The sequence below is a fragment of the Miniopterus schreibersii genome, assembly GCF_964146895.1.
Source record: "Miniopterus schreibersii genome assembly, chromosome: 18".
In the NCBI taxonomy this organism is placed as follows: domain Eukaryota; kingdom Metazoa; phylum Chordata; class Mammalia; order Chiroptera; family Miniopteridae; genus Miniopterus; species Miniopterus schreibersii.
Window position 1 is genome coordinate 29977337 of NC_138121.1, and position 13590 is coordinate 29990926.

General features: G+C 60.4%; 1 protein-coding gene across 3 annotated transcripts; it reads left to right on the top strand.

The window, feature by feature from the left end:
- Nucleotides 1–1349: 1349 nt before the first annotated feature.
- LRP3 (LDL receptor related protein 3) lies at nt 1350–13070 on the top strand. Of its 3 annotated transcripts, none has more exons than XM_081119704.1 (7): nt 1350–1487; nt 3271–3318; nt 8219–8357; nt 9940–10154; nt 10644–11760; nt 12069–12201; nt 12401–13070. In XM_081119704.1, exons 1-7 carry the CDS (start codon nt 1415–1417, stop codon nt 12602–12604), a joined length of 1929 nt encoding a protein of 642 aa, XP_080975830.1. In that variant the 5' UTR covers nt 1350–1414; the 3' UTR covers nt 12605–13070. The 3 variants fall into 3 exon arrangements, with proteins under 3 accessions (XP_080975830.1, XP_080975828.1, XP_080975829.1); XM_081119702.1 differs by having other exon boundaries at nt 12420–13070; XM_081119703.1 differs by having other exon boundaries at nt 12759–13070.
- Nucleotides 13071–13590: the final 520 nt, after the last annotated feature.

A 13590-nucleotide genomic window follows, 5' to 3' on the forward strand; every position in this document is an offset into this window, starting at 1 on the left:
GAAATTCGGAAACCAAATTCTGGCAGCCCAGTGCTCTTTACCATAAATGAATTATCTTGTTATTTGATTCCTAAACCCTTTAATGCATCTCCCAAGAAGAAGCCTGCTTTGGAAAAATCACCAAAGAAATTAGAAGAGAGAGAACAAGAAAAACCAGAGAAACAAAAGGATGCATTTGCCCCCAAGTGTTTAAATTAAAATCCAGTTAGTTACTCTGTCTACAACTTTTACTAACATAACGCTAGTTCCTCTCCACCTTCTCTCCTAACAGGCTGTGATCAGAGGTGGGAGAGGGGGATGGAGGGGCCGGGAGCCTCAGCTGGGGGGGGGCGCAGGCCTCCATGCCGGGGACCCTCCGGGACGTCTGATCTCACATCGTTCTCAAGGCGGGGAGCGGGGGGGGGGGGCTGACCTGCTTGGCCCTAAATGGCCTCTTCGGTCCGGGTTTCTGCGTCTTCTGAGCCCAGCCCCTCTGTGACTGCTTTCTCGGGTGGTGGCCCCGCTCCTGAAAAGCAGGCCCCCTCTCCCTTTCCCAGTGCCAGTCGGGACGGCTGGGAGGGCCCAGGGGCCCCCGGAGGGTGCGTCTCCAGAAGCCCCTCGCAGGCCTTGCTTTGCACAGAGGGATTCATCTCAGGGATGTGAGGCGGCTCCTTGGGCTGTGGCAAGCGAGGGGGTCAGGTTGGAGGGGTAGGAACCTGCAGCTCCACAAGCTGTCCCGCCCTCCGGGCCCCCAAGAAGCCCGGGGTAGCTGCCACCTTCTACCAGCCCTCCCTCCCCTGCGCTGCCCAGCACGGCCGGGCTCCGGAGAGGCGCCCGGCCTCCGCCACCCGCGGCCGGCCAGGCGAGCCCGACCGGGGCCCGGCGCGGAACCGGGGCCGGAGGCGCTGAGCCGCCGGAGCCGCGGGCGCGGAGCTGTCCAGCACCGAGGCGGGGCGCGCGCCCCCGGCCGCCCCGGCCGCCCCCTCCCGCCCCGCCAGCGCCACTGCGGCTCGGCGGGCGCGTCACGTGGCTGCGCAGCGCGGCCTCCGAGCTCCTGGCGGCCGAGGGGCCGGCGGGAGGACCCACAGACCCACGGACCCTCCACCGGCGGCTCGGGCGGGCGGGCTGCGCGGCACGGCGCGGCGCATGGGCGCGCCCGGGGCCCCCGGGCACGGGCCGGCCGCGGCTGGGCGCCCGGGGCGCGGGGGCAGCGGCGGGTGGGGGTCCTCCCTGGCGGCCGCCGCTGAGCCCCCGCGGGGCCCGTGACGCCGCGGCCGATGTGGCCCCGCGCGCAGCCGGCCTGCACCGCCGCCTCACAAAGACGCCGCCGCAGCCGCCACCCGCACCCGGAGCCGGAGCCCGAGCCCGAGCCCGAGCCCGAGCCCGAGCGGGACCCGGGGGGCACGCGGGGCGCCCGCGGGCGGCCGGCCCTGGCATGGAGCAGCGGGCGGTCGCGGGGCCGGAGGGGGCGCCGGGCGCCCGGGCGCAGCTGGCCGTCGTCTGCTTGGGTGAGTGGGCCGCGCAGGCCCGCGGAGGGGGGCCCCGCCTGGCAGACCCGCGCCGCGCCCCGGTGGGACCCGCCCGCCCGCGCTCGCGTCGGCGGCCGGGCTTCCGCAGCCGGCCCCGGGAGAGCTCCGGGCCTGCGGGGGTCGTGGGCCTGGGCGCGGATCGCGGGTCCGAGCTCGGCGGTGCGCAGCGCGGCCCTTTCCTGCCCGCCCCGCTGCGCTCAGCCCGGCGGCGGCGGGCCATCGGGGCCTCCGGAGCAGCCGCAAAGGCGAGGCAGCTGCCCCCTGAAGTCTCCGTCTTCTGCCCACAGTCAGGGTGGGGACGGGTGCTGCCTGGAGCCTGGACTCAGGATGCCAGGCTGGAGGCAGCGTCGAGAATGCTCCCGTCTCCCTTTTGTGTCTTCGCAGACCCAGGGGCCGGCCTGTTCAGTTCGGTGGTGTGTCTGGGAGGTCCGAGGCACCTGTCTAGGCCAGGCACCTGGGCGGGAGGGCTCCTATGCTACCCAGGAGTTCTTCTGCCCACCTTTCCAGGGCCCTGTGTGGGGAGAGAAGGAAAGAGTTAAATCCTCAATGCACATGGCTCCTTTATTTACCATGATAAAGGAGGGAGGCCATTATCTGAGCCTGGGGTCATTATTGGACACCCTGTGGTGTCACTGAGGACAGCACTGTAACCCTATAGGTTTGCTGAAGCCATGGAAATGACAAAGTAAAAAAGAAACCTGAAGGTTTTAAGCTGCATGATCCCCTGTCTCCGCAAGAATCAGGGTGCTTGTGTCTGGGGGTCAGGCACCTGCCTCTGTTGTGCAAGCTGGTTTCAGTAAGGGCTGTGACTCTCCTAGTGCCCACTCCCCACTCTGTTGGTTGCCATGGTGCGCTGGACTCTGAGCTGCTGGGTGGGCTGCGCCGGTGAGCAGGGCTGGGGGACAGGCCTTTTGGCCTCCGGAGGCCCTCCCTGCCCAGATGTGGCCCAGAGCCTGGGTGTCCTGAGAGGGGGCACTTGCCCCTGCTTCTTCACCAAGTGGTGCTAACCCCTCCATTGATGCCCTCTGCCTTCCTTGGCTCACTTTTTGTTGGGTGGAGGGGGCGCCCTGAACCACTGGGAAGTTGGGTTTGCCCATATCTTCCTGGTTCTCCTGCAGGAAAGCAAAAGACAAACCCCAGGGGGTGGGTACTTGAGGGGGTGGGTGGCAGGAGAATTCTTTGCTTCCCTTTTCGAGGTTAGTGTGGCACAGTGAAGATGCCCCTGAACCCTGTAGCCATGCACCCCTGTAAAATGGGGTAATCAGAACGACTTCCCTCCCTCCCAAGGCCCCTCAGAGGGTGTCAGCCCTTCAGGGTGTCAGGAACCCCTCTGACAGGCAGAGCCTCGGTCCAGGCTGAGCCAGGGCCTCTCTATGACAGGGGGTCCAAGCTTGAGTTTCTCAAGCCTGACAGGAGACAGAAGCATACCCTCTCCCAAGTGAGGTACACTTCCCAGGTGTGGGGAGTGGCAGGAGTGGTCTGGTGCAGCCAGGCTTGCACACTGCTCTCTTCTGCTGTAGTGTGCAGGTGGGTTCTGAGACCCTCCGGGGTCCCGCAGGCCCAGGCTGGGAGCAGGAGTCGCTGAGGCAGTGCTCTGGGCTTTGCCCTGTGAGAGGAGTTCCAGCTTGGAGTTCCAGCTATGTTGTCTTGTACCCCTGAAAGGACTGCTCCCGGCCCAGGGCAGGTGTCTGGGTACTGAGAGCCCCTCCCTCCAGGTATAATTTTTAAATTATACCTGGACCCTCTTTGTGTTTTCCCACAGTGAACATCGTTCTCACTGGCAGGCTCAGCAGCGCAGTTCCTGCTTTAGGTGAGTAAGATGTGTCCGTCCCCCCGTTCCCCCCCCCCCCCCCCCCCGCTTCTTCCCTGCCTTCTGCCTTCTGGTTTGGTGACTTCTGAGGACAGGTCTTCAGGGTCCTGGTTCCACCCCTGAGGTCAGTCCTCGTGCATCTTTTCTGCACCCCAAAGGAGCTGTTCTGCCTTGGGCAAGCTTAAACTTCCTTGAATCTCAGTTTCATCTTCTATAAAATGGGTGCAATAATAGGACCTACTTCAAAGCCTGTTATTAGGGTTGAATGAGTGAATGAGGCAAGGTGCTCAGCATGGATGGTGTTGACACATGGTGGCTTAATACCACTAGCAAATTGTCATGGGCTTGGTATAACTGACAGATGGTGCTTCCTGTAGGCTGTGGGGTTCCCCAAGGGCCATGAGCTGCCACTAGATGCTGCCTTTTTAAAAATTATACCTGGGACTTAATTTATAAAGGTGTGACTGAGGGATGATGTGGAGAAGCCAATGTCATTGACGGAAGTTGTTACTTATATGTCTTGAGAGGAAGGGACAATGGCCATGCCATGCAGGGCCAGAGGTTTGATCAGGTTTGATGCAGGAGTGCAGGGAAGGCCTGGGCCAGAACATCAATGGGAGTTTCAGTGGGAAAGTCAAGGCAGGGCCAGGGAAACAGCTTAGGATTGGCAAGGCTGAATAATTTCAGCCCTAGGACAGTCTAGGGCAGGGGAAATATTGTCTTGGTGAGTGAGTTAGATAAGAATGTGGGTAGGGGCTCAGCCTTGGATCAGCTGGCCTGGGAAAAGGCAGGTTTTCGATAAATTGGTATGCAGGAGAGAGGTAAACAAATTGACTGAGAGTTTGGCCCTCAGTGGATGCCAAATAGACATATAGAATGTGAGAAAACACAATTGGAGCTCTGCCCCTGTGAGCATCTTTTGTCTGTGAGATCAGGTCTGTCCATCCACTGGCTGTCTTTGTACTCATGCCTAGTGTCAAGTGCAGCACCTGAAGACTGCCGGGAGCAGGAAGGGTGGCCCAGGCCATCAGCAAATGTGTAAGTCTAGGCCCTCGTGGCCCTTGGTGCCAACAGGAGACATCTAAGAAGGGCCTCAGGAAGTGGGCAAATGTGTGGTCCCCAGTCTGGGTGCCTGCTGATTTGTTTGCTGTCTGCTGTGCTGCACGGAGGGGCAGGAAGTATGGGACTTCTAGTTCTGCTCAGGGCCCAGTTTGTAGCAGAAACTCACTGAGGTCGGCTCAAAGAGAGGTATCTCTGTTGGCCAAGGTCACTGGGATGGGAGGCCCAAGATCCACAGAAGCTGCTGTCATCAGCCCGTCTCTCAGACACAGACTCTTAGTCTCCCTCCCAATTGTCCTTGCACACTAGCTCCGGTTCCCTGCAGCCAGGCCTCCTCTGCTGACTCTGCTGGCCTAGGGCCCTGCCTTGCTCAGCACAGAGCCAGCCCCAGCCCTGCCTGGCATCCTGGTCCCCATAGCTAACTGCCAGTCTCCCCACACAATTTCCAGGAGAAACTGACTGGCTGTGAGGGAGTGGGACAGGGGTGGCAGGTCTTACAGATGTGAGCCCCAGGCCAGAAGAGTGGTGCTGCAGGGACGAGGTTCGCCCATAGAGTCAGAGAGAGAAAGACAGCCACCCAGGGCCACACATTTAGTTGTTCTTAGCCATCAAGACTTCAGGCCCAGCCTGGCTGGCATGGCTCAGTGGTTGAGTGTTGACCCATGAATCAATAGGTCATGGTTCGATTCCCCATCAGGGCACATGCCCAGGTTGTGGGCTCCATCCCCGCCAGGGGCCGTGCAGGAGGCAGCTGATCAAAGATTGTCTCTCATCATTGATGTTTCTATCTCTCCCTCTCCCTTCCTCTCTCTGAAATAAAAACATATTTAAAAAAAAAAAAAAGACCTCAGGGCCAGTAGAGCCCACATTGCCCAATTCCAGGGGCCACTGTTCACATCATGGTGGCTATGCACAGTGCCCTGGTGTCCCGAGCTGCGCACAGTCTGTGTGGTCACAGGTGGTGGTCTGGGCCCTAGCTCTTCTGGAGTCCAGCCCTGACCCCTCTGGCATTGCTAAGAGATAGCTTCTGGCTACCTGAGGCCCCCTATCCCCCCTGACCCAAGGCTCCATGACTACATTGTCAGGATTTTCCCTGTGACTCCTACTGTGAGGATCCTGGATCACGACTGTCCGTCTCAGCCCTTACTGCGCCTTCCCAGCCCTCACTGGGCTCAGGCACTCCTGAAGGCCTGGCTGGGCTGCCCTGGGGACCTCCACCGCATCCTGCCCTAGGTTGTCAGGCTCTGTTCTCCACTTACCTGGCAGCTTCCCCGGGTTCCTGGGGTGGGGGTACAGCTTCCTGTTGTCTGGTGACTCCAGGCAGGTTGTCCGGAGTACTGATCGCCTCTAGAAACCGGATCTGCAATTTTGCTTAATCAGGCTCAGGCTCTCTCAAGAGTATTTGATGACTCTTTGGACCAGGAAAGAAAGGCGCTCGCTGGTCTAAAAATGCTCAGTCATCCCTCGCCATGCAGTCCACTTGCATGAGGGCTGACAGATTTTTCTGCCCAAGTGAGCACAGGTCACCTCCAGTTAAAGCTCAGCCAGACCTCTCTGAGTGCCTCCCAAACACCCCCAAACCCTCTAGTCTGCATCAGTATCTCCCCAAACACACAGCCCTCCTAGCTCCCCTCACTGCTGGCCCATTATTACACACTCTGTCATGCCCTCACCTCCCACGGGAATAACCCCCCCACATTGCCTAAAGACTGCCACTTTCTCCAGATCCCCAGCAACCCTCAGAGAAGCACACCCACTGACCACATTTTACTCACAGAGTAAAGCAGAGGCATCGGGATTGGGTTCACAAGCCCCTCCTGTGCCTGGATCTTGGGGTGGTGTGTTGGGTGGGGAAGACCCGCTACCACAGAGAGGCCTGGGGCTGGTTGTCTGAGCTGGTGGCACCCTCCAAACCCATTGCTAAGAGGCGTCCAGTCCAGAGGCCCTGACCAGAGCTCCCAGCTCCCTGCACTGACCCAGCCTCCCCCTTTTCACATTCGCTCTGCGTGGGCCGGGCTGACAGCTGCAGGAACCCCAGTCTCTGGGGTCCCCTTTGGAGAAGAGCAAATGGTAACTGAGTGACGTTGCTGCCCTGGGTGTGGGAATTTCCGGGGCAGCCTTGGGGGCCCTCAGGAGTGAGGCTATTTGGGGGGATGTATTTGTTGTCAGGGGCTTTGCTGAAAGGCAGAGCTGGGCTGGCAGCTGTCTGTTCATCTGCTCCTGATGTGGCTGGTGGTCAGAGAGACAGGCTTCCTGACCCCTGGAAGAGGGCCAGACATAAGTCCTGGAGGGGGAAATGTTCTGGCCAGAGAGAGAAAGGTGTGCAGGCTTGGCTTTCTCTGGACAGTGTGGATGAGAAACCTGGCCTCTGTGAGTGTTCGTCCCTACAGAAGGCTTCCAGGCCATAGCAGGTATTGAATGGGCCCCCTCTACCCCAGATCCTGTCCTGGGCGCTGAAGATACAGTGGTCCCCAGCCTGAGTGGCCGGAGCTGCCTGCCATAGAGGCCAGGTGCTTTTGTTAAACACGCTTCAGAGGCTCCATGTGGGGGAAGATGCGCCCTAGCAGCCTGAGCCCTCCCTGCCTGGGAACCTCCACCCAGCACCTTCCAGAGGAGATGTTCTCTTATGGTTTGCATAGCCCTTCACCTCCCAGGGCGTCCCCAGGCCAGCAGCCAGGGTCCCTGTGAGGTCCAGAAAGCTGGTGGCCTCACCTGTAAGAGGGAGTAGCCAGGCCATTCTGTCAGTCCTTCCTCTCCTGGCCTTGTGTGCGTCGCTCCCATTTTATGGATGAGAAATCTGAAGGTCATGGGGGCTGGCCTCCCAGGCCACGGGTGAGTGCCAAGCGGAGAGGCCTGGCTGGTGGGTACAGTGAAGCCATGGGGCTGAGCATGGTGGCCTCTCATTCACTTGGGCAGGTGTGACACTCTGCGCTGGTCCCTAACACAGTGTATGGTTGACACTTCATAAATGCGTTGGCGCAGGCACGGCAGTGAGAGCTGAGCCCACCAGAGGAACAGGGTGGATTCTGACGGCCACTTACTGGCTGTGTGGCCATGGGCTGGTCACTTATCCTCTCTGAACCTCAGTTTCCTCATCTGGTTACCAGATCTACCTCCAGTGGCTTTCCACTTATGCTCGGGATAAAACCCAAATTCCATACATGGTGTAATCAAACCCAGCCTGCATTTCCAGCCCCATCTGGACATTGGCCCCTCCCTTCAGGCCTGTTTTATTATTTTTGCCCCACTCAGGGGATCTGCATAAAGTCTGCCTGATCTCCCCCCTCAACCCACCCTGGAGTCTGCAAGTTCCACAGAGCAGGGTGTTTGCCTGCCTTTACTCAGCATGCCTGACACTGTGTTTGGCACATAGTAGGTACTCACATCTGTGTTGGGTGAGCAAAGCTCCTCTCCTCTTGGGCTGAGGCCTGTATTTGTCAAGTGCCTCGGAAGGCAGGCTGGCCTAGGGGTGCAGAATTCTTAAATAACGGAGGCTCCAAGGCCAAGAGGCTGCACCTCAGAGGTGCCAAGGGGAGTTGTTGGTGGGCACGCTTCCAGCCCTGCCAGGGTTGGGAGATAAGACCTAGGCTCTGGTGCACAGGATGAGGTTGGGGTACGGCTGTCCTGAGTCCATGGGGGTGCTCCTTGCCCCTCTCACATACACCACTTCCGTGAAGTCTCGAGTAGTGGCCTTGCCCTTGGCCATGCCCACCCTTGGCTGGCCTTTATCCCACCTTGGAAAGGCCTGTGCTCAAGCTATGGGGGGCTCAAGTGCCCCCCTTCCTCCCCTACTTCCTACCCAAGAGTGAGGCCAGCACTTCTCTGTCTCCTCTCCTGACAGCTGCCTGCAGCGGGAAACTGGAGCAGCACACAGAACGGCGTGGCGTCATCTATAGCCCGGCTTGGCCCCTCAACTACCCACCGGGCACCAACTGCAGCTGGTACATCCAGGGCGACCGTGGGGACATGATCACCATCAGGTATGGGAGTGCCAGGGGGTGTCCAAGGGAATCTATATGGGTCTGCGAGTGCTAAGGGTGTGTGTGTGTGAGCGCATGTGTGTGATGGTGCCTGAGCATGAGTGCACTTGTGGGCAGGCATGGAGGGCACATATAAGTGTGTATATGTGTGAGCAAGTGTGAGCAGGTGAGGAAGGCACATGTGAGTGTGTATGTGTGTGAGCACATGTGTGAGCAGGTGTGGAGGGCCCAGGAGTATATGTGGAGAGCACATACATGAGCAGATGTATGAGTATGTGTGTGTGAGCACGTGTGCTTATGTATGTGTATGATCATGTGTAAAGGACATGTGTGAGTGTATGAGAGCACATGTGTGTACATGAGCACATGTCTGAGCAAATTTGGACACGTGTGAGCAGCTGTGTGTGTGCAAGTTATGTGTGAGAGTCTAGGTGTGAACATCTGTGAGCTATAAGCATATGAGTGCCTGTGAGCATGTGTGAGCTGTGAGTGTGCCCAGCTCTCCAGGCCTCTGTGGGCCTCTGTGGCTGGCTACTTGGAGCTGGGCTTCATCTTGCCCTGAGCCTCTCTAAGGGGCCGTGGGAGCTGCTAGTCACCTCAGGCCTACCAAGAAGGGGAGCCCCGGGGGCTGGTGGGCAGGGTCTAGCTCTCTCTGAGGTGGCAGAGGTGTCTTCTCTGTCCTGAAGGGGTGGCTTCAGGCTAGGCTGGCATGGATCCCTGAGCAGGATTTCTCCAGAGTCCTCAGGGCAGTCTCGGTAGGAGAGGGAATCGGGCAGGAGCCCAGGTGCTCCAGCTGCAGGGATGTGCAGAGGGAAATGGAGTGAGGCTATCAGATGGTGGAACTGAGGCTGGAACCCCTGGCCTGAGTGGCCATGGGGCTATTTGCGTGCGGATTCACTTTCCTAAATGCCAGTGCCCAGAAAGCCCCCTGTTACTTCACAGCTCCAAAGCATAGGATGTGATGGGCACCATCAGGGTCTGTCCTAGCATCTGAGCCTTCTTTCTCGGGGTCACAGGGCCATGACTTTCAGGCACACACTCTGCAAAGACTTCACCCTCCTCCAGAGATTCCAGGACCTGTGATCTGCTCATCCCACAGCCTGGGTCAGAGGGTCCAGGGCTAGTATATTTCTCCCCAGGTGACAAACTGTCACCTAGGCCACCCCTGGGGGCGTGCCCTCTCCCTCACAGTGTACACGCCTGTGAGTTTGTGCAGGGTCTGTCCTAGCAGACCCAGTATGGGAGGATCTGGACCCTTGGGTCTCCCCACTTGGGAAAGTGTCAGGAGAGAGAATTGCCCACGATGGGGCTCTTCACTCTGGCTCTGGGGTGGGGGTGCTATATGTGTGCTGACAAGGCCTTCCCAGAACTCAGGGGGCTGATGTGAAGGATGCTCTTCAGAGTTTTCTGATTATTCTTGGAGCTGCCCTTAGACCCCTGGGTGCCTGGAAGTGGAGGAGAGGAGGGTCAGGGTGGGGCTGACCACCCCTGTTCTACGCTCAGGCCTGATTGTTCTCTCTGGTCCTTGACCGCATGAGCTCTGCCTGCCTACCCACATCTATGGTCCTCCCCACCCTTGCAGCTTCCGAAACTTTGACGTGGAGGAGTCCCACCAGTGCTCCCTCGACTGGCTCATGCTGGGCCCAGCGGCCCCGCCCCGCCAGGAGGCCTTCAGGCTCTGCGGCTCTGCCATCCCTCCTGCCTTCATCTCCGCTCGGGATCACGTCTGGATCTTCTTCCACTCTGATGCCTCCAGTTCTGGCCAGGCCCAGGGCTTTCGTCTCTCATATATCCGAGGTGACACCAGCAACAGGGCATTGCAGGGCACCACAGAGCACTCAGTGCACCATGTGGGCACCCGGGGCCAGAGCAGCACCCCCCACCTGCCCGCTCCTTGCAGGGTCTCCTCCAGGAACCCCATCAGTCTGAGAACAGTGGTGGGACTGGGACTGGTCATGTTGCTGCCTCAGGGCACCTTGGAGTCCCTCAAGGCCACTGACCTCACTTCACAGACTTGGTTAGAATGGGGGCTCACCCCTTAACCCCAGCTCACCCTTTATTCTCAGGTTAGGGACTTAGCTCACCCTGACATTCCAGGGGACTTTGTCCCTCGGGTGGCCATGGAGAGGCCAGGGGCTCTTCTCTCTGTCTCCTCCTTCTTCCTAGGCCCTGCAGAGGCCCGGCTGGAATGGGACACCGCCCTGCCTGCTCCTGGCCTCAGACCCCATGCTGGAAGGAGGCTCTGCTCTCCCTTGACTGCCTTCCCCTGCTCTCTTCATCCCACAGGGAAGCTGGGCCAGGCGTCCTGCCAGGCAGACGAGTTCCACTGTGACAATGGCAAGTGTCTGCCGGGCCCGTGGCAGTGCAACACCATGGATGAGTGTGGTGATGGCTCCGATGAGGGCAACTGCTCAGCACCTGCCTCTGAGCCACCTGGCAGCCTGTGCCCTGGGGGCACCTTCCCCTGCAGCGGGGCACGCTCCACACGCTGCCTGCCTGCAGAGCGGCGCTGCGACGGCACGCAGGACTGCGGAGATGGCTCTGATGAGGCCGGCTGCCCTGACCTGGCATGCGGCCGGCGGCTGGGCAGCTTCTATGGCTCCTTTGCTTCCCCAGACCTGTTTGGTGCAGCCCGAGGGCCCTCAGACCTTCACTGCACGTGGCTGGTGGACACACAAGACACTCGGCGTGTGCTGCTGCAGCTGGAGCTGCGGCTGGGCTATGACGACTACGTGCAGGTGTATGAGGGCCTGGGTGAGCGCGGGGACCGCCTGCTGCAGACGCTGTCCTACCGCAGCAACCACCGGCCCGTGAGCTTGGAGGCTGCCCAGGGCCGCCTCACTGTGGCCTACCATGCCCGTGCCCGCAGTGCTGGCCACGGCTTCAATGCCACCTACCAGGTGAAGGGCTACTGCCTCCCATGGGAGCAGCCATGTGGGAGCAGCATCGAGGGCGACGTGGATGACACAGGCGAGCAGGGCTGCTTCTCAGAGCCACAGCGCTGTGATGGCTGGTGGCACTGTGCCAGCGGCCGAGATGAGCAGGGCTGCCCCGCCTGCCCTTCCGACCAGTACCCCTGCGAGAGTGGCAGCGGCCTGTGCTACACGCCTGCCGACCGCTGCAACAACCAGAAAAGCTGCCCTGATGGCGCCGATGAGAAGAACTGCTTCTCCTGCCAGCCTGGCACCTTCCACTGCGGCACCAACCTGTGCATCTTTGAGACGTGGCGCTGCGACGGCCAGGAGGACTGCCAGGACGGCAGCGATGAGCATGGCTGCCTGGCGGCCGTGCCCCGAAAGGTCATCACCGCCGCCCTCATCGGCAGCCTGGTCTGTGGCCTGCTGCTCGTCATTGCCCTGGGCTGCGCCTTCAAGCTCTACTCTCTGCGCACGCAGGAGTACAGGTGGGCGGGCGGTGCCTCACTGCTGCCCGGTGCCTGGGGTCGCAGGCCACAGCCTCGGCTTCTTCATTTCTCTGGAGAGAGGCTCTGGGCTCACTGCTCCTACTGCTGTGGGTTTGCAAATTGGGGCTCGGGCCATCCACGTGGGACTTCTCTTGTGATTCCAGGGTCCGGGCATCTCAAGATGTCTGGAGGGAGTGGCAGGGCCCCATTTCCTGCTGTTAGCCCTCCCACAGGGCCCCGTGGGAGATGGGAAGTGTGGGGTCCTGGCCAGCCCTGCTATGCTGCCCTTTGCTGCCCGTTGCTTTCAGGGCCTTCGAGACCCAGATGACACGCCTAGAGGCCGAGTTCGTGCGGCGGGAGGCACCCCCGTCCTATGGGCAGCTCATTGCACAGGGCCTCATTCCACCGGTGGAGGACTTTCCTGTCTACAGCGCATCCCAGGTGAGCTCCACAAGGCATGAGAACCTACAGGTCCCCAGCTCCCGGCTGGACCTTAGCACCTTAGGCAAGGTGGGGTAGAGGGAGGCGGGAAGTAAGGCCTGGGGAGGGTGACCTGAGGGCCATGGCCAGATGCGGGGGACACATTGGTTTCTTGGGGTCTTGGGTCCCTTGGGGGTCGTGCTGACCTCTGTCCCCTCAGCCGCCGCCCCACCCTCCAGGCCTCCGTGCTACAGAACCTTCGCACGGCCATGCGGCGACAGATGCGCCGGCATGCCTCCCGCAGAGGACCTTCTCGCCGCCGGCTAGGTCGCCTGTGGAACCGGCTCTTTCACCGGCCTCGGGCACCGCGAGGACAGATCCCCTTGCTGACTGCTGCACGCACCTCTCAGACAGTGTTGGGTGATGGGCTCCTCCAGCCTGCACCAGGGGCTGCCCTGGACCCTGCGGCACCCCTTACGGACACAGGCAGCCCTGGGGCAGCTGGAGATGGGCCACCCAGTGTCCCTGGCCACTCATCAGAGGTGGGACCTTCTGTGTTGCCCCCCTTGGGCCTGCAGGACCCAGAGTACAGGCCAGTGGCCAAGGACAGAAAGGCCTGCAGGGACCCTTTGATGGACAGCCCAGACCCTGTGGACACACCTCGGGAGCCCTGCTCGGCCCAGGACCCTCACCCCCCAGCCCCCACTGCCAGCAGCACCCTAGGTCCCCACCCACCAGAGCCACTGGGAGTCTGCAGGAGCCCCCCACCCTCCTGCTCCCCAACATTGGAGGCCAGTGACGACGAGGCCCTGCTGGTCTGCTGACCCACCACATGCACTGGTGACTGCCACAGCCCCGCTTTGTAACCAGGGAATACACAGTCATTTCTACCCTGCCTCCGAGTGCTTCTTTCTTGCCGTGTGGCCCACCTGGAATCCCCGCCAGCTTGCAGCATCAGCATCCCCCTCTCCCCCCCAGTGGGCCAAGCAGGTGGGGCTGTGGGAGCTTCAGCAGGGAGGGGAGTGGAATGATGACCCCCTCTGTGTGACCCCAGTGTCCACACAGGCACCCAGGGTCTCACTTTTACCTCCCCTTCTCCATTCTGGGAACCCATTTCTAGAGAAGCAGGAGGGCCAGGGCAGAGCTCTCTGGGGTGTTGTCGGTGGCTTCTCACTTCGTTCACCCTAGGGGGCGCCAGAGCTGCACTTCAACTGATCATGGCTGTGGGCACATGGGACCCAGTCTACAGGGGGTGCTGATTGCACTGAGCTCTCCTCCATCCCCCCCAGCAGGACCCGAGGAGCTGGGCTAGGAGGCTTCTGCCCCCATCCTCATGCCTGTGGTGTAAGCATGGGCCTAGCCAGGCTGACCTTTGCCCTTTGCCCTCTATCTGAGAGGGCACTAGGGCAC